This window comes from Etheostoma cragini, chromosome 4 (assembly GCF_013103735.1).
Source record: "Etheostoma cragini isolate CJK2018 chromosome 4, CSU_Ecrag_1.0, whole genome shotgun sequence".
Classification (NCBI taxonomy): domain Eukaryota; kingdom Metazoa; phylum Chordata; class Actinopteri; order Perciformes; family Percidae; genus Etheostoma; species Etheostoma cragini.
In genome coordinates this window covers 4,565,119-4,591,620 of record NC_048410.1, presented here as the reverse complement: position 1 = coordinate 4,591,620, position 26,502 = coordinate 4,565,119, and the positions used below count along the sequence as shown (strand labels likewise).

Sequence of the window (26,502 nt, the reverse complement as noted above, 5' to 3'; positions counted from 1 at the left end):
ATTAATTAATGAATTGCACATTACGTTAATTAAAGTAACCAAAAATCAACTGAACTTAATTGGGGCTTGGAAGACCCATGTGGATTTGGATCTGCAAGAAAGTGGTTGGTGTGTCTAGTTAAGCAGACGCAGGCGAACAGCCCACTGGAATAAACATTTTTATTAAGTTATAGTTTTAGAAAAGAAAAAAAAACACAAATTCACAAACAGTGGTTAACATGCACAATTTTAGTATACAAGACAAAACAGTTACTTTTCAATATGAAAATGCCACTCTACATGTCAGTATCTCACAGAGATCATTGATTAATACACCAGTATTAAGGTCGGAGAACACACTATATAAAAGCAGTGAGGTTGTCTTTGATGGCCTTGTTTAAAAAATGTATGCAAGCTATTTACATGCGATACACTCCTTCTAGCAACAACAACCACAGAAACCAATCTAACCAAACAGACTTTGTGGATACAAATAGATATGTTGTGGTTCTGTGATCAATACAATTGAACAATTCTAGCGGATGGCTCTGATCATTTCCTTTAGATTGTACTTTGTAGTATTTATTAAAGCACAAGGCCAGCAACAATAGTTTTGTATTCCTAAATGAGCATGAGCAGATGTAAGGAACATTAGGCTGAGTTACAACTACTGTATGTAAAAATAAAGAAAACTGAGAAACTACCTCACATTGAAAAACTGTAAATTAATACCCTATAAGTCTGACCTCTTGCAATAGCGTTACCTTGTTTGGATATGAACAGAACTATTAATACCACTTGGATCAAGTATTTGCACACACAAGCTGCTTTGAGGCCCTCTCACAAAAGAAAGTGCAGCAATAGTCATCTGCATGTGTCTGGGAAACAGACGCTGCAGGAGGATTGGGGACAAACTGTAGTGGATATTTGCAGGGCTAGTTTGTGAACTATTGGAACTGTTGAGCCAACAGCTAAATGCGCTGAACAGCCGGGATCATGTGAGTGCTAGTCAGTGTTTTTCTTCTTTATCACTAAAAAATAAAGCTCTCCAAGCTAGCTAGCTTGCTCACTTTTAGTTAGAAAGACCATTAGCTTGGTAAATATTAGGCCATTAAGTTCACAGAGTTTATTCCATAGACATATTTGTACTACCAAAACCTTTCTCATAACTTGTTATAAAGGTTGCTTTTTTTGTGAACACAGCAAATAAGCTATGTTAGCTTCCTCCATTTTGGATTATTCGGTTTGTGACGACGTTTTGCTAATGGTTAATGGCACAAGAAAGTCCACCCAAAGTATACATTTATACAGATTTACTTCTCTTCATAAGGGCGTCTGCTGATTGCAGAAATTACATTGAAATGAACTGCTTTTGCTATGAAATTTAACTGTTTTAAATGCTGGTGTGACTGGGCGTTTATGCTGCTGAGAAGAAAGATACAGTAGTACTTCGACTAAAAATAATAAACCAGCCAATCAATTTCAGGACACTGCTTCAATTCAAAATCACAATCTACCACTACACTACAAAATACTTGTAAAAGCTGTGAACAGTTGAGCAAATACAGTGAAATTTCTAGACAATGCTAACCAAAACACAACAGAAAAAGATAATGCCTATGAATTGTTCTGATAAAGTCAGACATCAATGACTGTATCACAACAGAACAAGTGCAATAAGAACACGGCCATCAGTCAATCAAGCATTTGAATGGTGACAGCTGTAATAATGGGGCAGAAAAATCAATATCTCATTGACTGGTCTGCAGCAGCCTATTCAAATAGCACAGAGCTTTATGAAACCATTCAAGGAGCAGATAGGACAGCCTGATTATGTCGGCCGTTTGGACTTTTTATGAGGCCTCTGGGGTCTGCACACCTGTTCAGACGCCTAAGTGAGGACATCCAGTCACCTTGCATCAATTCCTTGTGCTTTCATTCGACTTTGGGGAAGATAGGGGGAAGAGAGTGCAAAATACAGACAACGACAACCTCTGAGCTAATGACCATACACAGCCCCGATGTTCGGCAAAGGCACAGTAATGTGTAGCAGTTCAGTTCACTGTATCCTTCCACATCCACACGACCATTGTCAGGACCCCAGTAATCGCACCTGGGCTCATTCTTGGGTGGCTTTTGACAGACTCATCCACATGATAAAAGGGCTTGAAAAGTAGCTCCCTCAGCAGAGTAGCAATGTTCTTTTGTTACTATTCAGTCCGGTAGGTGTCCGATAGACCGTAATGGGGTGGGGGTAAAATGACAGCCATGCCTTTCGCTCCATTTCCAGTCAGAGCACTTTCACCGCAGTATTGGCATCAATTACTCTCATGCCTTAATAGCATATAAATTATGCGTCGGATGTAGTCAAACATTTATTATACCAGAGTCCATAAATACTGGGTTCAAAATTTCGGCAATCCATCTCAATCCATTGCGGCTTTCCTAAAGCTTCTAACGCTTTTTGTTTTAGTTGACCCTGGTGTACTTTTCTCAATGAAAATTTAATTAACATACCCATCCCAATAATGGGCTCCCTCAACATTCTGAGTTTCCTCTCATCCTAACATATTTTTTCAGAAAGGAAAGCAAACAATGGCTCTTCTGCAACATGAATCTTTCCCCTAAGCTATTTGAAAAGAAAGAAATTGGAGTGAGCTCTAGTGAAGGCACTGGTATCCTGTAGTCCATTGTGCACTGGGCCAGTTGGTCATATGGAGAGTAGATGATCCATGTCCCACGACATGATATAAAAATCTTGAACACAGGTCGTCTAAATGTAGGAGGAACAGTGCACATGGGATCAGCTTGACATAGTGACACCACTCGTCTCTCTCTTCTGCAATTCCGGCTTTTTACCTAGACTGAGAATGCAGAATGTGATACGCATTTATTATTTAGAGGAGCAAGAGATGGCAAAATGCCAAGATCTGTTAGGGTTTGTAGAGAGGGCCTTAAGCTCAGGAGACTGTCTCTCGAGCAGACCTAATATTTTTTCAGTATGCAGAGATAAGTCTGAGGTTTGAGGCACAGTTGATCAATTTGCTATGTATCTTTCATATATGTGACAAAGCCTGGTAAACTGTTTAGCCTGCAATAGATGTTTCTTTTGGCAAAGCAGCAAAGAAATGTGATGAGGATATTAGTTGATGTAAATGTCAATGGAACTGATTTAGATTATGATTTAATTTTGAGACAGTAAAATATGGATGCAACCAGTGACTATAGGTCAATAAAGTGTTGGGAAGTTAATCTTGAGAAAAATAATTCTTATGAGTACTTGTTTTTGCAAAACAAGGGGGTTAAATGTAGGGTTAAAGAAACCTGTAAGCAGTCTGTCTCCTACTTTGGTATGGACTGTATGAGTAAAATCGGTTTTAAGGCATTAGTATCTCCTGGGATACTAAGAAGATAAGTCATGTAGACATCACACCTTCTAAAATAAAACCTAGAGCACGGTGGCACTTATGACACTGGAAGAAATTCTGAAAGATATCATGCACGCAAATAATCACGTCTCTATTTGATGGCCCTTAGAAAAAGTGCCATGGTCCCTTTAAGAGTTCGGCGGAGTCCAGTCCTTTCCAGTCCTTCCCAGTCTTGCCACTGAAGCCGGGCCTTGTGCCAGTCCATTGGACAGGCTGAGTGGAGGGATAGAGGGGGAGGGAGGGCGCTTTGCAGGCTCCAATTAGACATCACCAAGCGGAGCAAATCATGGCGTTGATGAGGACTGCGGAGAGGTACAATGGGCTGAGGCGGATTGCTCCTGAGCCCCGTGCTCCCATACCTGCAACCAAAACCAGCAGAGCAGCATGTGAAGAAGCAGAAATTGGATCCCTTGGATCACAAGAACAAAACCTGCACTCTGCTGTGCTATTTGCTAAATCCAAAGCCAACTGCGATTCCCCCCCCCCATATCTACATTATTACTGGCTTTCAACAGGAGAGGCTATTTAAGTAGCCTGGGAAGATAAAGTTTGTATCACATCAAAGAAGAGAGCGGCAAACTGAGCCGTCTCACAATTTTGCACAGCAGCAGGATGGGAGCACAGAACTGCTTTATATGCTGCAGCGCTGTGCAGCCAGTCAACAAGGAATAATAACCCAATGGCAGAGATGGATGACTCTGTGCACGCATTTCTAAAAAGGTCGCTTTTCTCACACTCAAAATAAGTCTATTACACATGGTAAGAACGGGATGCAATGAAGCCAAATTAAATGTTCTCTCTGAATTATTGAATACTCAGTTTTATCTGTGGTCAAAAAGGAAATAATGTGAAGAAACAAGACAACAGTAAACTCACTTAATTTATGGATGTGGATGGGTTCACTGGCAACACCTTCGCCGCCTTCACTCATGGCCTTGATCTGAATGAGATAGTTGTCATTGGCGGAGAGGCTGAGCTCCACCGTGGTTTTGTTGGTCAAGATAGTGTTGATGTCATTGTAGCGATGTCTCCTCAGCAGCACCTGGCAGGAGAGGGTGACACAGAAAAATGAGCTGATGTGAAAAACGTCATCCTAGATCCTGAAGACAAATCAGAGTTTTGCAGTGAATTGGTACCTACCACATATCCAGTGACCTTTGACTCTGTATCCAAAGCTACTATAGGATCCCAGTGCATCGTGAGTATGGAGCCAATCATGGTCCATTGTATGTTGAGTGGAGCCCGATCTGGAGCTAGCAAAGAAACAAAGAAGAAGATATACTACAGAATATGCTGCGTTACTTTTTCCTGTGGCGCATGCATATACTGTAAAACAATTTACAGATTCCTACTTTATACATCAGAACCACTTACTTACAGGTCTTAAACATACTGTAAACTGAGGCTGCATAAAAGCACCCTTCTTAAGTAAGTGGAAATAAAAGCTCAACACACTGCAACTTAGAAAACACATGCAAATAGTCAAAAGTGAATTGACAACATGCGTAGCATCCAGGAACTAGGGTGGCAAAGTGAGAAAACATAACCAAATTCATAATAAAAGCATCAAGTTTCATTATTTGGTTGGGTTGTTTTAAATTGGTGAACACGGTGTCTTCATTTGCTTGTGTTTTGTCTATATGCTTGTGTTAACTTGTTGTTGCAGTACATTAAGCTTTCACCTTAGGAGTTTGTGAATTATGGGTATGGGCCATCAAAATATTCTAACTTTTTTCTATCCTATTTTCTTTACTAAACTGGTGTCATGAAACAAAAGCCTTTTAACCGTTACTTTTTCACGCATTTTCAGAATGTCTAAATAGCGTAAAATTCCCAAATTTCATTTTCATTCATTGTCACTGCAGCTTGGTTCCTCTCAACCAATTGATTGCATCTTTTTTCTTTTTTTCCCCCAAGGTAAATGGAAAGTTCCCTTGTCACATTGGATTTTATGAGCACAACCAACAAAGCTGAAGAAATGCTACGCCTGTCATGTTGAGGACAGTACAACGTCATCCGAGAGGGGCCGACATGGTTCCTGAACGAAGACCATTTGTAAATAATTTCAATGCCTCTCTGGGACGGACTCACGTGGTTTCTTTGTGGTGGTGTTGATGGGCGCCGACTGTGGCCCGGGGCCAGCTGTATTGAATGCGGCCACACAGAGGTAGTACACTGTGTTCGCATTCAGCCCTGTGATGTTAACCAGTGTGTAGTTTCCAGATATGCGCACTTTGCCAACAGTGTCAGGCTTGGTGTCGTCTTCCCAGTACATGACCTGTTAGGGAAAAAATTTCTAGTCACAATCATGGGCACAAATGGACTGATCTTTTTTGGTGCATTGCACTGTGTTATTGAAATTCATATGCCATCATAAAATCTGAAATGATGGGTGTATTATGGAGGAAGCAATGATAATACCTTTTTCACTAGTGGAGTTTCAATAACTGATGCACATACTCCCAACCACCCAGGCCATATAAACAGGGCATTAGTGGGTCATATGATAACTGACACAGGAAATTTCATGATTATTGCCTGTTTGTGCCATAAAAACAGCCTCAGTTGTTTGATAATAGAAGTGAAAAGGTTATGGATAAATCTGGATACATGTTTCAAAATGTTTTATGTGTAGTCCCCACTTTATACAGCAAAGCAGGATATGTGTTCTGTTGATTTAGATTTTCTTCAGGCTATTAGCCTCTAATTAAGTGCAGTTATTTGTGTGATATTTGATAAAGCAAACAGATTAATTTACTGCAATATTAATATTTCTGGTATTAAGTGACATAAGAGTTGAGTCAATAAATAATTAAATTGAAATTTCTGCCCACAGGAATACTGTTATTCCACTGCATTATATTATTGTATTTTTATTTTATATCAATTAAAGTTGTGTATGATTAGCACCAGGTTTCAGGTTACAGTAAGTACAGTAATCTTTACTATGTTACATTGACGATTAAATTTAACTGAAAATGGATTGGATTTGCAATCATAAAAACGCCTTATTAAAGTCTGAGCCCCATATATGTGCACTCCACAGCTCCGAATCCATACTGACGGTGGACTATTGAGATTCAGCAGCTTAAATCCACTGTAGGACCGCGTTTGGAGAATTGAGCTCTGTTCTAAAAGGACAATGTGGCCACCGCCATGGCAACTGAAGAGCTTTGTGCTGAAGGCCAGAGGTGACAGATACTGAAAGAGCATCGGGGAGGAAAAGAAAACAGCAAAGCCCTCTTTGCATTCTTGAAAGGATGAAGGATTTTATTTTAATCTTGTTGGTTGGCTGTTGGTGCATCAAAGTGTTGGAGGTCATTTCATGATATTATTACATATATAACAATATCCCTTCAGAAATGCATATGAATATATAGTGGAATATTACAAGTAAAAAGAAAAGAAAAAAAATATATTTTAAGACCAGATAAACAAGCCACAGAGAAAAGCTCAATTACCATGTTATTTAAAGGTGCAATATGTAATACTGACAACTAGTGTTTAAAATAGTTACTGCAGTACAAATTCAAAATACTGGAGAGAGTTGTCTCCCCCACCTCTCCTCCCCACACTCAAAGTTCACGGAGTTTGCTGAGACCGCAGCATTCACAACAATGTTGCTAGACGCTTGTCTCACATAGCCAGATATTGTTTCACAGCACAGCGGAGGAACTAACGTTAGAAGCTGACAGACATGAAATCCCGCGCTCACGCGGAGCTCTGTACGCGACTGACAGACACACGTTTTCAGTTTAGAATTACAGTAGGAACCACTAAAGATTTCACAACCTCGCCGTCCTTTTCCACCCGACTGAAATACAGACTTTATTGGCTTAGAAATATGGCAACAATCGCTAACAAATTGATAACTTACGGTCCTCTTGTCCCAATTTACAGCCCCCCTCTCTTGGCTTGAAATAACTCACCATTGTCAGCTACGGCCGCTGAGAAGGCTACACGTTGTAAACAGCCGTGGCCCGTTGGCCCGGTCCTCCGGTAACGTTAGCAGTTAGCAGGGTTAGCAGGGTTAGCAAGGCGGCGTTAGCCAGGACCAGTTGGGATCCCTTTACTGGCTTTGTCGTAATTGATTTTGAGCGTAAGTAAATAACTCAGTTACTATAGCTTTATAGTTCAATGTGAGTAAGCGAACGATGAAATGACATAAAATGTCTGTCCCTAGTAGGTGTGATAAATCAGCCCAAAGCTAATGCTTGTTCAGGAGCAAATTAGCCAACTCAGCGTCCTTTTGGGCTCTAAACTGCCTCAATCTCATACATCTCCAATATTTACCCAGGTTTGTTCTCTGGTCACACAACTGTTAAAAACATGCTGTTTATTCCTAGGTTTTAGGTCGGGTAGAATCTATCTCCGTTGATCCTGTTTATTTTGTTGGCTGCTTTCACGGCCGTACTAACATTACAGCTGTAGCGAGCTGAATTTACGTTTTTACAGGCCATCTGGCAACCCGGCCTTGCTGTCAAACTGGGCAGTTGATAACATCCCACAAGCCAAAACAAAAAGAGAAATTTTGTCAAGGAACGGAAATTCCAAAAGAAGAAAATACTGGCATTAGCATTGTTGTCAGAAACAATAGTCTTTCAACTTGGCATGTTTCCTTAAATAGTGGTGATGCATTGGGGTCATTTTTATATATTTTTAACAGTAAATTTATTACATATTGGACCTTTAGGAAAAAAAGAAAGAAAAAAAATGATTTTGCACCGATTCCTCACATACCTCATATCCAAGCACTCTTTCAGGCATGGCAGGGAGAGCTTCCCAGATCACTTCAATTTGCACTGCAGACACACTTCTAGTCCTAACCCTCTTTGGAGCCACACCAGGGACTGCAGAAAATAGAGCGCTGGTGAGAATCCCGGAGACTTATCCAACACCATCACACACACTAATAGCTATAGGAGTAAAGACACAGAATATATCTGTAGTTCCACTAAAAAGCTATTTCCCCACTCTCTTTTGATATGTGACTGACATAAGCGAAGACTATCTGCCCAGCAAATTCAATTAACAGAATACCTCCCTGACAGAGTGCTGTGGTAAGTGCCTGCTAGGATTTCCTGTAATCTACCAGCACGATAACTAATATCAAGTTGACATTCCTAGCATGAGAGGGGGGAGGGAAATAATAGCACTCATTTCATCATTGCTATTCAAGGTCATAGTCGTAAGAAGAGAGATTATAGCTTATTTAAGCATCACTCTTTGCTGCAGGCCTGTGAAATCTGAACGTACCTTCTTCTGCTGAATACACAGTGGCAATAGAGCTGAAGGGCCCCTCCCCTCGGTTGTTGTATGCTCCCACTTTCACGTCAAAAGGCGAGAAGGGTGGGATGGTGTCATTGCGGAAGACGTAACGTGCCACGCCCGGCGTGGAGATAACCGCTCGCGTCCACGTGACTGTGCCCACAGGCCTGAAGGCGATGATGTAGCCAAAGCCCTCTCCGTTCTGTAGTTCCTCAGGAACAGGCTGGGAGCAAAACACAAAACTATAGTGATATTAAAACGCATACAGACAAAGAAACAGACAGGCCCGTCTCGCGCTGTACCTCGACAAGGACGCCTGTGATTAGACACAGACCCTTTCTTTGCCGTTACCACCCAGAAGACGCCGCATTCACCTTTAGCCTTATCTTTTCCTCCTGCATGGCTATATGATTGTGGCTAAAGTGCAAAGCTCTTCAGAGGAAGTGCTTTCTGTCCCTGCATTCTGAGGGAGAAATGGCCTGGAGGAGAGGTGTCTCGCTCTAATGTGGGCCATAAAATTGCTCCGTTCAATTCTGCACAATTAAGAAAAACCATTACTTGGCAATGGAGAGAACAGTAAAATGTGACAGATGACTTACCTCCCATGTTATCACTAATTCAGACTTTGTGCCGCCTCCACCTCCAACATCAGTGGGAGCTGTATCAGGAACTGAGAGGTAAAGCCCAGAGGGGAGCAATTAGAACGCAGTTTACAAAGCTAAACGACAAGCCTCAACTATACTTGTAGCCTTATGACAAGGCTGCCTACAACAGACACTGTCTTCTATTTTACAGTCCACTAATCTCTCACTCTATGAAAACACAAATATTTCAGAGAGCAGTGAATTACTGACATTGCCCAAATGTCACCGTGCCTTTACACCAAAGCCAAGATCTGTAGTATTTTGCAAATGACACTCAGCTCAACCCACTTCATTCCTATTCACACTGTGTCAGTGTGAGGGCAAAACTGATAGTGTAGGTGGAGGAGCACTCGTGCACATCCTTGTAGTATCCTATAGTAAGTGGAACATCCCATTTAATGTGTCATATCAGCAAATGGTTGATGCAGCAATTATATCTGATGGCCATGTATGGTTGTCTATTAGAGTAGAATGTTGCAAATGGAGATCCAGGTAAATCCTTCTTTGCACGTATAGACAAAATCCTGGGAAAACACCTGGATATTATTTAGTCCTTCCAAGGCTAAAAACACTCATGTGCTTGTCTTATGCTCTCACGATAAGAAGCGTTGTGGCTGTTGCTTAATTCGTCCACTAAACACAGGGTTGGTGGTTTAATTTCCGGCTCCTCCTGTCCACATGTCAAAGTGACCTAGGGCAAGACCACTAAACCCCAAATTTAGATTCCAAATTCATCTAGTAAAACCATTTATTTTATTTCCAGAAGATGAGCGGACGATTCTGAAGTGTGTACTCCACCTCAAAGGAATTGTTGCTCTGCGTCCATGTAAATTTACAATTATGAATACTAAAACCTCAGATTATTAGATCTTTTTTATAAGTAATTTACCACTGTACTGGTAGTATAACTGTATTTATGGCAAGAGATCCCAGAAAAGGCGGGTTTTCCTGGTAATTAATTATTTAAATTCCAACCACTGCAAAATCCTTCAACACTATTGTCGATGTGTGTGTGTGAGCAGTAAAGTGTTTAGTTTCACATACTGGCATCCTCTGTCCTGGTCTTGGCAGAGGCCGGACTGGGCTCTCCTAGGCCAACGGTATTGCGGGCCACCACCCTAAACTCATACTCCACCCATGCGTTCAGAGCAACAACTGTGGCTGTCAGCATGTTACCGTTGACAACCTCTGGCACTGCAAAGTGGAAATGAGTTCTTTTGAAAATCTGACTGACACACAACTGGACTCAAATTGAAATTTATTTTGTAATACATAAAAACCAACATTAGAACTCAGCTAGGTTCTACAAGGAGATAGGAGGAGTGCTTCATGGTACCTGTGTCAACAGCCTGCCAGCCCACAGTAAAGGGCGTTCGGCCCTGGATTATGTAGCCAGTGATGGGGCTGCCATTGTCCCTTCCCGGAGTCCAGGATAGCTGGGCCGTGCTGTCTGTGATTTCTTCCACTGCTACCTTATCCGGAGGACCTGGTGGACCTAAATCAAGGGTGATTTAGGAGGGTGAACCTCAGGTTATCACCCATTCCAAGAAGGCTCCATCATCAAACTCATTACAACTATTTATTATTTATTAAACCATTGCGCTTCCTCCAGTTAAAGGCAACATACTTGATGTAGACATGCATGGACTTTTCATTCACTGTGTGTGTAATGTGCATGGCTACAAAGTGATTACTGAACATGGGAGCACCAGCAGTGGAAAGAGACACTAGATGTGATCATTTATGAGAGAGGAAAGAGGGGCTAGATAGGAGCAGATATTAGAGAGAAGAATGAAAAAAAAAGTGTTAGTACACAGAGAGGAAGAGAGCAGCAAACGTCTGTGACTGTTACACGCTCTGGCTTAACCATATAGCTGTTTGCTCGACTGCTCAATTATTTAAATGCTTTCCATGATATTTTGTCAATGTGTAAATGAGCCAATTATAATCATTTTCTGTGATAAACATTGCCTTCTCAAAGCACCTGGGACCGCTATTACAGTTTGTTAAGGGACTGAATACCAATGTAAATCACCAGAGATAAGCCCTGAGCCATATACACCCGAGCACATATCAACAAAGCTACTGACACATGTCAGTGTGAGTGTGCATGCCATTTCTTAAATTTCAGCAACATAAATACATACACATACACACACACACACACACACACACACACACACACACACACACACACACACACACACACACACACACACACACACGTAAACAGAAGCTTGCATTACGCTGACTGAGGTTTTCATCCATCTGCTGCACTGTATATTTACAGGAAGCCAAGGTTCTTTTGAACTACCAACACACTTTTTTTCTCTTTGAATACTTTAATAATAATACAGATGCTTTAACACCACAACATTGTCCAGTAAATATACTAGACTATTCATACACTAGCATCTGAAAACAAGCTCTTGAAGTCAATTGGTTTTCTTACCTTTGACAACCAAGATGGCAGAGGTGGATAGGCTCTCCACATCGGTGTCAATAACGCAGACATATTTCCCTCCATGGTTTAGCTGGATGTTACGAATCATCAGATCCCCTGATATACTCTAGAAGGGAATAGGATTGTTGAGAAAAACTATGTTAAGTAAGAGATGCAGTGTTATTTCATCACTCAGCTTATGGCTCTAGGATGTTTGAAACATTTATACTGCTTTGCACAATCACATCGTCTCCAGGCCACATATTTTGTATCTTTTTAAACAACAGACATGGCAGATGTACTCTGCACAAATAATGTCTTCAGACGTTACCCTACCAACCAGCCCCCCAAGCCCTTACTAAACAGCTACCAGCTATACAAAACAAACATAGTTTAGTTAATTGGAAAGACAATCCTAATTATTTTGTAATTACATAAGCTCAAGCAAGATATGAGTATAACTCCAGTGTAAGAGCAAATATTATTTTACATAAGCTGGATGCATCTGGGGGAGGGAACACAAAAAAACATATTGAACAAATATTGTTATCCTTCTCTTCTGTATATGTAGCTTTTAACAGGCTAAAATTGAATAGGCTCAGTGCCTCCATGAAGCGATTTGAAGGACTGGTGTTTTTCTTGTCTGCCCAGTGCGTCCCATACAGACGCTAAAGGGGGATTTTTGCGTCTGTATTGTACGAGTTGGGAGTTAAATAGGGTTGATCGCATTCCAACTAAAGACAGAAATGTACATTTTTAAAAACAAATAAAAACACTATAGCCTATATAGTTTACCACAAAAAGGCTGAATAATCTCTTATAACAAGTTTAGCAAACGTTACTCAGGAATAAATGGTTAACTTGTTATATTTGCAAATTAGTTAGGGACTATTTCTACGGAGCCCTGGAAGTGACATGGAGGGGGGAACCTCCCAACCCGAAAAAATAAATAATAAATAACAAAAAAACATGTACTGGGGACAAACACTTTTGCGAGTTCTTGACTTTGTTTTGTAATATCTCCAGTTTTATTTGCGAGATATCAAGTTTTTGTTGCAAGATCTTGCAAATCCAACTAGCTAGCAGCATGACATGATTACATCTCTTATGTTAATTGTGATAAGCATTACTAATTAATGCCAAAGTGAAGTGTTATAATGGACATTATTGTTGACTGTTGATGTATAGTGCATACACTTGTAGCTGCTTTGTATCTTTGTAAGTCCTTGTAAGTCAAAACCGCATGACTGGATAAAGACACTGTGCCTGGGAAAGTCACCTCTTGAAGTGGTCTGTCACAAAGCATGTCAACTTGTGAAAAGTAGTGTGTTGCTTTGGAAACAAGTCAGCTGGAGGCGCGCCAAGTAAGACTTGCTGCAGTCATAGCAGATTTCGTCACCCATAGCGGTAGTGATCATGGTTCCCGTCTGCAGCAACGCCCGTGGATCTCCACTTCACTGAAGCACCTGACAGAGCACAGCTGAGCCGATTGGCACTGCGATGCAGCCACGGGCTAAAGAGCCTACCTACCTCTCCTGCTCTCTTTTGCTTTTACCCCTTCCTTTCATCTACTCCCCTTTCGCCTGACAGTTTTTACGTGCTGCTCTGCCATGTCTAATTCTCTTTCTAAAGTCAGCCGCCACCTGGCAAACCTGGGAGCTTGTGCTCACAAGCAAGGTGTCCTGCCTTGGCAGGAAGGAAGTGATGGGGCACATTTGCTTTAATTATGTTGATTAATTCATCAGAAGCTGTTGAACAGGGGGGCTGGTAATCTCTCTGGACAGGGAAAACAGATTCTGTGTAAACTATATCTCATTATATTCCTATGCCCAGTTCAATGTCATTAATAATTGCCATTTGCATCATTTACATTCATGAAGATATGAATTTGGCATGTCTACATCACTGTGAGGGCATTCAGACATGAACCTTCAACACATAAATGGCAGTGATCAGACTGCTGACCTTGGATAGCAAATTGCACTATAAACACAAACGTGTGTAAAGTAATGTCATAATGACACACTCTTCATCAAAAGATACTAATACTCAACAAAGAGTTGTCGCTTATCATTATATCAGGGCATAAGGACTTCAAATAGACATTTACTGGTGCCATGCCTGCCCTTGGTGAATGCCAGCCAGCTCATTACTTAATTATTTCGGGGCTCACAATTCATAAATAGGTATGCAAATTTAATTATGGCACCGGGAGAATATAGGAAATTGTTCTCCCTTGAGGTAAGAGAACTAGAAGTTGAAGGGATGAAAAGTATAAAGACTTTCTTAATGAAGACCCTCTGTATGACTGAAATGGCATTTCACCAATATATCTTTAGAAGTGTAACACATGGCAGCCCATACAGCCAATCCAAAAGGTAAGGATCCCAATTACTGACCTAACAGTGCCATTCATTGAGGCTTTAACAGCATATGAAAGACAGAATGTAACTGATTCTTAATTTTTTCTTTCTTTCTTAATTCCATCCACCACTGAAACTTTTAAATGGACTGAAGTCTTGGCATGCATTTTTCTGCCTGGGTATTATTGGTGAAGACTTCTACAGGGCAGGGGAGCATACCCTTGCACATCCCACAGTATGTCCCAATTAACCCCAAAATAGCCAGAATGTTGCTGAGTTTAATGCTTGTGATGACTCACCCCGCCCACTCTTTCAAAATGATCGCTGTCTCGCTGGAAGTCGATGAGCTGGCCGTTGAATGCCCATGAGAAAGAAACATCCAGAGCTGGATCGCAGGCAATCTGGCAGGGTAACACAATGCTCTCGCCAACAATAATCTCCATGTTAGTAGGCCTCATGGTGATCCTGGTGGGCTCTGGCCAGACAAAACCGTACGCATGTTAATATTGCTGCCATGGGAACCCTTTAACACCATCCTGACACCTGCAACTGCCATCTCACTGCAATTCTTGGCCAAATCAAGTCACCAAATTTAAATTACCCATGGATGTGTGCTTCTCCCTGATATTAATAGGCACTTAAATTCCATTTGCAACATTTAATGATATCCCAGGTTTGCACTTTATGTTCCGGGATCAATTTGGAAGAAAATGTTTAAAGCAGGATTATAGAGATGGGGGCACATTCCTGCTGCTGGCTGTGGTGGATTGGAGGCCTCAAAGTATGTTGAGGAAAGGTCACAGTAATTAAATTCTATGACATTCAATGGTTTAGCTGTCAGTGTGTGAGAAGAATAGAAGCTAATGAGAAAAATAGGTCAGGTGGCTACACACACAACAGATTAAACGGGAGGACTACATGTACGTGTTATGTCACCGTATTCATAAATAATGACATTTAACTAAATCAAGGATGATGTTTTGTTGCTTATTTAACTACTGTTTTGCATTATGTATTCCAGCAATATAAATTTGATAATAAACTTGTTGTGATAATAAACGGCTGTTACTGTTATACAAGCAACATAACTTTAATTAATGAATGAATATAAATGAGGATATTCTCTCTAAGTCATACTTTGACGAGACATGGCTGACCTTTATTTTGGAAGAACTGAAAGGAAGATGACCATTTGCTGATTCAATGTTAGTTATCAGGCTAGCTAAAGCAAACCAATTCTTCTAACGAGAGCTCTCATGTCAGTGGTCAAAATCAATGGTTGCCAATTAGAAATTAGTACCTGCTTCTTGTTTTTTACTGTTTGAAATCAAGAAGTAATTGTTTCAAATGTTACAATCAAATTTGCGAGGAAAATTTGCGGCTGTGATAAGTATAAACATACTTGACTGGAAATCATAATATAAGCATAGCATAGTCCAATAAACCAAGGAAGGCAGGGTGTAGCAAGGACTTCATTGAGTTGCAGGTGGAGAAGAGCAGGACTCACCAGTGACGAGCAGCCTCCCAGTTGTGCTTGCTGTCCCAAACTGATTCTTAGCAACGCACGTGTAGCTGGCTGCATCCCGCCTGGTTACATTGGCGATCTTTAAAGTCCCATTTGGAAGCAAATTAATCCTGAGGGGGGAGCATTATTGAATCTGTCTTCATTACTTTGCACTTATATTCAACATCTTTCCATATGACAGTTCTTTAATTCTTAGTGCAGTAAGTCTACTGTAGTTTCTGTTTCTACCAAACTGCATTCTTGTCAAACTGCTTCAGAAGCACTTCGACCCTCGTGACTTCACTGCTCAGTACTAAAGCCCGGAAAAATGAAATTCTTAACTTAAGGCGGGTTTGCAGTTGGCAGGATGACCCACCACCCTGACTAAACTCTGGGACACATAACTAAATAAAGAACATATTTTACAAACAGCAACACTGAATAAATCAATGAATAAATAAAACATGCTTCACAGGCTGTTTGTTGCTAAGGTCAGTGAGGAAACGCTGGGAACCCAATATATATCTCTGTGTGATATGATAAAATATGATACTGTGTATACACGCACACAAGTATTATCCCACAAAATATTGCACTGCAATGTTTACAATGACCAGCAGAAAGAGCTCAGAACAATTCAATAAAATGTTAAAAGATAAACAATTGCATTAAGTTGAATTGAATGATACAAATACCCATTGTATTGCCATATCAATAAATAGTATAGCAATGTCATGTTTTGCCTGGAAATAGCCAACTTCGGAAAACTGCATCACACTGCTGTACATTGAAGGGTTGTTTCACCTAAAGCGAGACTATGTAACTTTGGCTAAGTAGCGGCTACTTCGGCCGTGTGTGTGAAGGATGTGATAGGCAGTTTTCAGATTACATTATGTGCTTACATAATTGCAAAAGGGTTCGCCAATGTTTTCTCAGTTAGTTTTTTTTAATGATATCAGATTAGTGATAACAGAATGTGCCTTTGGAACATTGAATGAATGGTTGCTGATAATGGGCAATGTAGATATTGCATTAAAGTTCAGCCAACACTCAGGTCAGCTGGTGTTCTGTCTATTATGGAATGTATATAGATTTCTTCTTCTGAGAGTTCTGCCTGCCAAGGCTATGAAGGTGAAAAGAATTGTGTTTAGGGTGTTCACAGAATTCAAAATCAACATCAATGTGTCTTTTCAGAAACAATGGGTAGATAAATCACAGACCTCACAGTAAACAGTTGTTATTTGAGCTACAATCAACCCTAAGAAATATATTCCCTATGAAAACTGTGGACAGTATGTTTAGTGTATTTTTCAGAGAAAAAGATACAGATGTTTCAGAGATGGATCAAAACTGTTAAATTAAGCTAAAACTAAAGATGTTTTGTGAAATGTTTTTTTATAATACGGGTAAATTCAACTTTACCGTAACTGGTAATGAATGAGAATATGTGAACACGGTTTCCTTAACAATGCTCCAATTTACAGCTTGACTTCATATATGAGAAAACACTTCCCATCCAGTTTCTGCAAACACCCAGTGTTTTGCACCTTAAAAGACTGTGTAGGCTTCACATACAGTATGCTACATGTCAGTCAGCGTGGGAGTTTTACACATTTTTTTTTGTTGCAGTTACTGTATAGCTGCGGCTCCCCAACTGGAGCCAACTAAGGAGCATCAGTGCTGTTTTGACAAGTATTTTTTTCTTTCTTTCAGACCTCTTTTGAATAAGAAGCATGGAAGTGATTCAAACAGCAAAAAGCATTTAACATTTTGTGTTTGTTTGTGTGTGTGTGTGTGTGTGTGTGTGTGGGTTTGTGTGTGTGTGTGCTTGTGTGTGCGTACCCGCTACAAATTCTCAATGTGTATGCGCTGGCTTACAGGGGGGTTTAGTCACTGCTTTTCTTCTATCTCTGATGATGAAAAGTCTGCAGATGGATTGCTATGTCAGTTCTTGAATCTGAAATGCTTTTAGTTTTTATTGTTCTTTTTTTGGTGTTGTGTGAAATCTTTTCAGTAGATCAGATACAGCTTTTGGTGTTTTCAATCATAAATCAGACAGATGAATACAACAAATTAAATTAAGTAGCACTTTATACTGCTTAAAGTACGGCCTAAGGTATCCTCATTGTCTGCACCATGTCAGTGTGTTTCTAGTCTAGGGAGATGTCTCTTCTCTCAAATCTGCAATGAGGCTTTTGTCTTTGCAGCCTTTGGTGATTGCATGAATCAAAATGTATTTGGATGTCATGATTTAGTGGAGCACGTTTACCTCAAATAATTACCGGTGCAACCGTTTCACTTTTACTTTCTCTATCGAGAAGTAGATGTACTTTATCTTCATTTGCTAATCTTTTATGGTCTTCAACATTTCTTGCGTGCAGTATTGATATGACCAGCTGGAATATGTATCCCTCACACCAAACTATTTGCAGAAGAGGGTGCAAGCAGTATATTTTCCATGTGTAATTTTCCTGGTGGGTGCCCTGCTCTTATTCTCCTCATTACCCTTTCTTTCTATGCATCTGCACATATCTGAAATTCATAATTCACACAAGTTGGCTTTCAGTGAATGTCAATAAAAACTGCTAGAAATATGCACTTGGACTTTTATCCTACCTTTCGGTTCTCTGCAGGATCTCATTCCCTTTCTTCCACAGGCTAATTGCTGGGGGCGAGGCCTGAGGCTTGCATTCAAGAGTGACTTCGCTGCCTGAGCGAGCTTTTAGCAAGGCCCTTAATGGACGTTTGGAGAAACTTGGAGGTGAAGCTGCGTTTTGGGGAGCAGAGAAAGGCATGAGAGTAAAACATAAAGCCATACAGTACCTTTGCAGATCAGCTGTGCCATATCAAGATCAACTCTCCTTCCGCTTTTAGTGAGAACAGCTAAAAATTTCAGCATGAACTTAGCAGAAATGTCTATTTGGCTCAAAGGTGTAGACCCACCTGCCACCCACCCTTCAAAACTACACACATAATCCACCCTCATAATTCCAACCTGCACAGTTTTAAGATGTTGTCCACACTCGTCATCCCATTTCGTCAGCCATCATATGGACTTTAAAGTGTCATCACATGTATCGAGACTGAATTGAATTTTTTGTATCGATCCAGTCAGATGGAAGACATCAAAGCTTTGCAAATAAATCAATACTCCATCTACATGATAAAGCATGCACAATGCCACAAAGCAATGCATTTGTAGTATCCAAATCAATATGATGAAACGACCAAAAGTACAATGAGACACTCCATCAGATTCATATTTTTGCAGACAGAGCCCATAGTGACATCAAATGAGTCTGCTGACTGATTGCTGAGGAGAGCTATAGCAGGCTGCCGGTTTTTATCTTAGGAGATGATCAAACGCACAGACAGATAAGCAGGATAAAAGCAGAGGGAGGGATGCAATCTTACCTAACACCATTAGCTGGGCACCGGAATAAATAATTCCATGTTTGTTTTCAGCCACACACTGATACATCCCGGACTCTGACAGGTTTGTCGCAGCTATAGAGAGGGCCCCGTTTTCGATTTGTACCCGGCCCTGAGGAGGAAAGAGAAACAGTTCTGCATATCCATTGCAAGGCCAGCCTATTATGTCCAAAGGCACAGTCGCAATTACTGGTGCACCATGAAGGGAGGAGGACAGCAGGAGAGGAGAAAGAAAAAAAAGAAGCTTAAAGAGCCTTGTAGCATTCTACGTATGTTCAGCTTGGAATAGGGGAAGAGATGTAGAGGGAGTAGTGAAACTGCAGACCTAGATCTAGATCTTAGACACACAGAAAATAAGCAATGTTGATAATAGCACCAGCAGCATACTCAAAAAGTAATTTATTTTCTGTGGTTGTTCAGTTGGAAAAACTATGATGACAGTTTGGATAATGACTTGGAGTGATGTTTAACCCAATGAGGTAGTCAGAGATCCTTAAAGCTGCAGGGGAGTGGCTTCTTACAGTGCTATTGGACATAGAAACATATGCAAAGCCTTTAGTAAAAAAGAACATATTCCTGAGGTACAAAGTCACCTTACCAAATAAACACTGCTAACCTTCAGACTGAACCAAATTAACTGTGTCTCCAGATAATAATATCTTTGGACTTGTTTGATTTCATTTGCTGATTTAAAGGGGCACTTTTCCAATTTTACACACATTGGTAAGTTAGGCCATCATCAAAGGGTGAAAACAGTCACACCCGGTTTTCGTGGGTCCGATAGACTTTGAGAAACCCCTGAGTATTATGGCGTGCCCTTTTAACATTTAAAAGCTAGACTGGATATGTGTCGCAGATATTTGTAATTCAGTTTTGCCTCGTCAAAAAGAACATTTCAGATATCCGCAACTACATTCTTCCTATCCATAATTGTCATTTCAGATATCCACAAAGACATTCTTCCTAGAACAAATGAAGTCACTTTTGCCATTCGTTTGTATGTGGTCTATCATTACAGGTATCTACAATTCAGTTGCAGATGTACACGGATGTGAATTATGGATATCTGCAACTGAATTGTTATTCCAGTTTGAGATATCTACAATTTGATTCTGACTGGTCATAACTCTAAGATATATTTAGGTCACCTCAGTTCAAGATATCTTAATGTTCCTTGTCAGATTTCTTAAATTTAGTTTTGACTAGGCAACATTACGTTGTAGATTTTGATAACTGGAGTTAGGGGTAGTCATAATTTAGTTGTAGCTATCTATTATCAAGTTATAGATATCTTGAAATGAATTTTGATCAGACATATCTGCAATTACCGATATCTTGAGAATATCATCTTGGCCTTAGAGACTATAACTTTTTTCAGAGAAAATCCAGGTTAAAAAAACGAAAGTGTAGTGATTGACGGGTACATTCAGACAGAATGCAAATTTTCACGTTGCATCATTTGCGAAAATGCAGTCTCTGCTGCCCCAGGCGGATTTACATCTGCAGTATTTGAGTCTCTTCACTGACTGTATGCAATCTTACATGACTTCACCTTGCCTTCTTTCTAAAATCCCCCCAGTTACACAGGGCCTTAACTTACAATATGTCTCTCTATATCTTAAAAGAAGTAAAGAAGTCATGGTAGCATGCTGAAAACATACTCAAAATGTATTGTGATCAGAATGTGATTAGATCAACAAGACCACATCTTGAGGTACAGCTTGACCATACAAAAAAAAATCCCAAAATAAAGTCGAAAAGTCTGTAGCTAGCAAGTATCAGATCACAAGAGCCGAGATAACATGAATGCTTACTAATCAGTATAAATGCAAAGGCGCCTTAAATCAGATGTCATTACAACTGTAATTGATGCAGATACAGATGGCATGTTGATACCAGGTGTGAATGGGCACTAAAAATAAGGATGCCTCTGGCTCTTTTCTAAATCTGCCTACACCATTAAGAAAGCACAGTAATACATCTCTGGAGTAGCCTTTGCATTTCATGAGCAGTAGTTCTACCTAAGTGAAAAAATGGTGAAAGGTTGATTTTAGGCTAGAGAGTGTACATTCACAATTAATCTTTCAAACTGTTTTTTTTTTTATTTGTAGTAACAGTGAGGAGTCTAAGATATCTCCATACCTCAGCCATCAGTTGCTCCCCATTCTTCAGCCAGCTGTAGGATGGTTTAGGCTTTCCATTGGCCTTACACTCCCAGAAGAGGTTTTCCTCGATGGACAAAGCAGTGTCCGTCATAGTCTGGAGCCAGTGGGGCTTGGCTTGGAATAAATGAGAGGATTACCTTTTCAAACATGTACTTTAATTATAGAGGTAGTAGATTAGTATAGAATGGCATCATAAATCATGAAGCCATTAAAGCAGCCTTGCAATAAACCATCAAAGTTTAAAGTGGATTATCAGCATAAAGAGGAATACAGGCTGGTAAACAGATTTGAATATTGACTGGAAATTGAGGGCCTCTAAAATTATATTCACTTTTCGAGCCTGGATCCTGGATTGTTTGTAGTGTAATTTCATGGTAACATTATGCCCCACACGTTGTAGACGAATAGTTTTTCTGTCAAACAAATGAGATTAAAGCTGCTGGTCACATGCATGTTTCCTATCCAAATACAGCTTCACATTCATCCCCATGTCTCCCTGCGATCTCTGTCAATTTGAAATGGTTCACTAACCATGGAATGAAATACGACCCCGTGCAGCATTTTTGCCTCGCCGATTCTCTGCAATACATTCGTACGTCCCCGCGTCTTCTTGCTGGAAGTTAGGGATTTCAAGGACAGCGTTTGAATTCTTCATTTTCACTTTGCTGGGGAACGGGATGCCGCTGGTTCTCCTCCAGCTTATTTCTGGAACGGGGCTGCAGAAGACAAACAAAAAAGTTCCCATGATGGCAACTGTCAGTCACAGTGATCAAAGTGCAATTAAGCGCACAAGGAAAGTAGTTGAAGCAAAGGCCTTGAATCAAAGGCCTTGTGAGTTATTGTTCTCTACAAATCACACTGTGATTGCTCTGATTTCAGAAGCTCTTTAAAGAACTTTGATTTCTGCTCCCTTGCTGCGGCCCTTGCTCTCCTATTGATTGATGAATCTGAGAATGAGTAATGTTATGCTTGTGCATCCCTAAATCATCTTGAGTAAAATTAATTAATGCACGAATGAGCCTACAGCTTATGGCACGCACACGCACACACACACACACACACACACACACACACACACACACCCACACACACACACGGAGGCTTACTTACTTTCCCAGGGCAAAGCATTCCAGTTTCACCACCGATTCCTTTGCAGCTGGAACTGAATCTGTGAAATGAACTTCGATTTTGGGTTCATATTCACCCATTACTCCTACAAAAGGCAGACAATAGATGACAAGATTTTTACATCAATGATGAACAGCATACATTATACACGTGTTGGATCAAAGAGACAGCACTAACAGTGGCTCAGCTAACACAAAGGTCTTAATGCATAAAGAGCAAAAAGTGACCACTAAAGGGCTGTTAAAAATCAGATGTGGCTTATAAATTATTCAAAGAACATCAGGGAAAAGACTTGCTAAGTAGAGATTTATCACCTGTGGCAATGTGACTACGTATATCACTTAATTTATATTCACATCTCTGGAACAGGTCAAAGACTCTTTGGCAGAGACTGTAGTATGCCCTTACCAAGTACAACCCCACAATCTGGAAGCAAGAGCTGATTTAGGGTCCTGTGCATGTTTTCAGATTAAAGGTCAATAAAAATTTCGAAAAGCATCGATAAGCATAAATGTTAGCATCTTATACCCGGCTTAGAAAACATGCAAAATATGAAATTTAAAAAAGTCAATTATTCAAACTATGACTTAGCTTTGTCAGATTTGCATTTATGCTTTAAACCAATGGTTGGATTAGGCTGAATATAAAAGCTCACATCCAAAGGCCTAGGAAACAGTTCCACATTCTAATAAAGCACCCACTGTTAAACAATGGCTTCATAAATTGTAAAATTAATAATTAATTAATGCTGTATTGATTAGTTAAAATCCATAAATAACAACAACGTCTGGGTTGCCCAACTGAGAAATCCAATTGGTTATTTTGTAATAATGCAGGTAAAGATGTTGCCAATCCAAGAAAACTGTGATTGATTATGGGGTTCTTGTTTACCAATAAACCATCAAATCAGCAGTTATAGGCCTACATGTTTTCGTTTTGTTTTATTAGATCCCTTTTTGGTCATTTAGGCCTTTATTTTGAGATGACAGCTGAATACATGAAAGGGAGAGAGAGGGGGAATAACATGCAGCAAAGGGCGCCTATAGGCCTACATGTTAATCAGTACACTGAATATAATCCAGAAAGTGGCGTGCTGGAGGAGATGTTTTTAAGAATGGTTCATAACTGATCTATAACGTTTTTGTAAGTGTTAGTAGTGTTTATTACATGTATTAAGCTATTAGTAACAAATGAAAAGCCTTTACGTAGGCTGTCGAAGTAGAACCAAAACACATCACAGTGCTGACCACACTGTGGCACAGAAAAACACAACAGCAATGATTCAATGATTTAAAAAAAAGAAGAAAGAACCTTTATGGACATAATTTTAACGAGTGTGCAATATATGTGAAGCAGCTCTTGCCATCTTGTTGACATGTGTTCAGTGATATAAAATGCTGTGGATCAAAGATGTGAAGCAGTCTGTCCTGGTTTAAGGTTACCAGTATCGTTAGGTGTCATCAGTCCAATATCAAAACATTGGCAGGTGTGATTTGGCAAATGGTTTTTGCAACTATAACTGGCTAACTACTGTATGTAGTTGTTATTAAGGAATATAATGTAAATTTTAAAATGTAATTATAATATTGAATATGATAATATGATGATAATGGTAAGTAACCCACTAATATAATATTACTAAAAAAGAGGGCTCAATTGGTAAATACTTATGTAGAGCAGTCACCTTAAGTTTCCTTAGGTGATGACTTTAGATTATGCAATCACATTATTTAATCTGTTTTTTTTCATGTAGAAATAAGATAAGTGTGTGATTATGCCTGTTACAATCACATATTGTTTAGACCTGTAACAGTTATTACATGATTGTCTAATTGTCAATTTTTCAACATAATTGCAGCTTCTTTGTTCAATCGCAATTTATGATGAACATTAGCCAAGGTCTTAAGGCGTATGACTTGCAATTGTTGATTTTGTATAGATAAACCAAATTGTAATTAGACAAGCGTTTTTTAGTCAGACTATATGTTTTTGTTATTATTTCAATCGTTAGTTGTTGGCACTACACACGTTCATACACTTGCAATTTTTTTATGATAATAAACTTCACAGGTTGTGTACCTTTGTTTTAACATTATCTGGGTCACATAACAGTGATATTTGAAGTGCTGTTTGAAAAAGATTGATTTTAAATTTAACGAAAAGAGACAATTGCATTGTTAATTGCAATTAAGACAATTAATTGTACAGCAGAATTTGGAATTGTTACAACTCTAATCTGGTTCAATTGTTTATTTTACATGAAATTCATAGTTTGAAGGCATTTACCGTCACTTCTGAGGACCAGTGGTGTGGGGGAGCTGAGTACCTTCTCCCTTGTGACAGTGTTGTTTACCACACAGGTGTAATTGCCAACATCTGAGGGCTCCACTTTAGCGATGTACAGACTCCCGGTCTCCTGAGAGATGAAACGACGACTGTCTTGTTGGACAAAGTGCGGGTATTCATTGAAGATCCATGCAAATGTCAGCTCTGGAATGAAAAACAAAATTGAACTTATAGCAGCAATTCTCAGATGTCATCGCTCGATCAAAGCACAACTGATTCCACACATACAGTATAAGATATATCAACCTCTATAGCTGGGACAGCTGAACCGAAAGAAGATACCCCACTGTGGCCTAAAAAAGTTTAGCATATCATGTCATTTTCCATCCCTTATCTCAGTTTCCTTGGGAAGAGATACCCAGACATGGCAAATGTAATATAGCTATCAGTGCAGAAGCAATGGGAGACCCAAGGAAAGGGAGCGAAACAAAATAGATTACAGCGCGTCAGTGGCCCTCCCCTGACACATGGCCTCTATTCCCCAGGTCCCTCAGTGACTTGGTTGGTTCATGGAAGGCACGTACGAATGGACGGATGGATCTAGTGATAGATGGACTGGCATATGGAGGTAGGAACATGTTGAGATGCCCCTTTACAAGCTGCAGGTCTACCATAAGAAAAGAGAAACCTGCCATGATGAATTACTGTGTCATTTTGAGAAGTGCACTCTGCACAGATTTGCAAGAGCGAGGGAGATACTCGGCGTAATCTACTACTTTGGTGGTGAGGGGTTCAGAGTCAAGAGGTGTAGGCAATGACATATCAATCATATCCAACGCCCCCCGAGGGAGAGAGACTCATGGCTTTGGATGGGATCGAGCGTCCGAGCTGGGAGCAGCGATGCAGATACAAAGCTCCTTTTGATTAGACAAGCAGGAGCCACAAAGTTCAGAGTCAGCACAACCTCCATCTGAACTATGTGGCTGTAATAAGTAGTGATAGAATTGTAAGCCATTGAAAGTCAAATTTCTACTGGAAATTCAACACCAGGGCTTTTATGCAACAAAAAAAAAGTGCACTAATGCACTAAAAAAGCCCTTTGGGTAAACAAAAGGAGGACAGAAGTGACATAATAACAATTGCTTGTGACAAGATTGTTTTTAATGTATCATATTTGGGTGACATGAAAATGAATGTGGTAGTGGATAAAAGCTTTTGTAGAATTTGGAGTCAACAAAGTGTAATAAGAACCAGAGGGGAAAACATATACAGTAGGTGTTGGATAAAGTTCAGTTCGTTCAAGGTTATGAAGCAAATTTATGCTTCCCAAATTCAAGAGAAGAGAAAAAAAGAAACAAAGGGGGAGGTATGGAGAGAAATAGGAGAGAGAAAGAAGGACAGCCAGAGATGGAGCAAAGGGCGGGAACGGAATAAAGGGACAGCGGGCTCACACTGCTCTACTTTCCTTCTCTTTATACTTTCCTTCACTTCTGAAAATGTGAAAAAACACAATAGCGCTACAGTTACAGCACCCAATGGCTTTTAAGTCTATGTCAGAGGAAAGCTGTCAAACTGTATTTCACACAGAGTACTCTGACCTATTATCCCATAGACCAGCTGTACAATGCACTGCGCTACAAACTGTTCTCTTGTGAAAGAAATTGGTTCTTCCAATGTGCAAGCTACTGTATCAAGAGGGAGACAAGCGAGGCAACAGCTAGTGTCCATATACTCAGAGAGGTGGGGCTGAACAGTCTGCGTTTTTATCTCCTTCTCGTGGCTGTTTTATTTAAAGGATACATTTTTAGCTTCTCAGTTGAACAATTAAAGTATCTTTTTTGAACGTGTGGGGGTGCTTAATT

The 26,502-nt window shown here is 40.0% G+C and overlaps 1 protein-coding gene across 2 annotated transcripts in view; it reads right to left on the bottom strand.

Moving 5' to 3' along the window:
• Window positions 1-213: 213 nt before the first annotated feature.
• Window positions 214-26,502, bottom strand: part of cntn3b (contactin 3b) — a 49,398-nt gene continuing 23,109 nt past the window's right edge. The window contains exons 5-22 of one of the 2 annotated variants that reach the window (XM_034869847.1): window positions 24,641-24,844; window positions 22,337-22,439; window positions 21,758-21,942; window positions 21,204-21,340; window positions 19,044-19,173; window positions 18,246-18,396; window positions 15,633-15,760; window positions 14,425-14,600; window positions 11,772-11,889; window positions 10,656-10,814; window positions 10,364-10,513; window positions 9,275-9,345; window positions 8,664-8,898; window positions 8,148-8,257; window positions 5,499-5,685; window positions 4,548-4,660; window positions 4,284-4,449; window positions 214-3,766 (exon numbers count right to left, since the gene is read on the bottom strand). In XM_034869847.1, the coding sequence (XP_034725738.1) occupies window positions 3,675-3,766; window positions 4,284-4,449; window positions 4,548-4,660; window positions 5,499-5,685; window positions 8,148-8,257; window positions 8,664-8,898; window positions 9,275-9,345; window positions 10,364-10,513; window positions 10,656-10,814; window positions 11,772-11,889; window positions 14,425-14,600; window positions 15,633-15,760; window positions 18,246-18,396; window positions 19,044-19,173; window positions 21,204-21,340; window positions 21,758-21,942; window positions 22,337-22,439; window positions 24,641-24,844 (2,615 nt within the window). In that variant the 3' untranslated portion in view covers window positions 214-3,674. The remainder of the gene's footprint in view (window positions 3,767-4,283; window positions 4,450-4,547; window positions 4,661-5,498; window positions 5,686-8,147; window positions 8,258-8,663; window positions 8,899-9,274; window positions 9,346-10,363; window positions 10,514-10,655; window positions 10,815-11,771; window positions 11,890-14,424; window positions 14,601-15,632; window positions 15,761-18,245; window positions 18,397-19,043; window positions 19,174-21,203; window positions 21,341-21,757; window positions 21,943-22,336; window positions 22,440-24,640; window positions 24,845-26,502) is intronic. The other variant, XM_034869846.1, reaches the window with a different exon arrangement.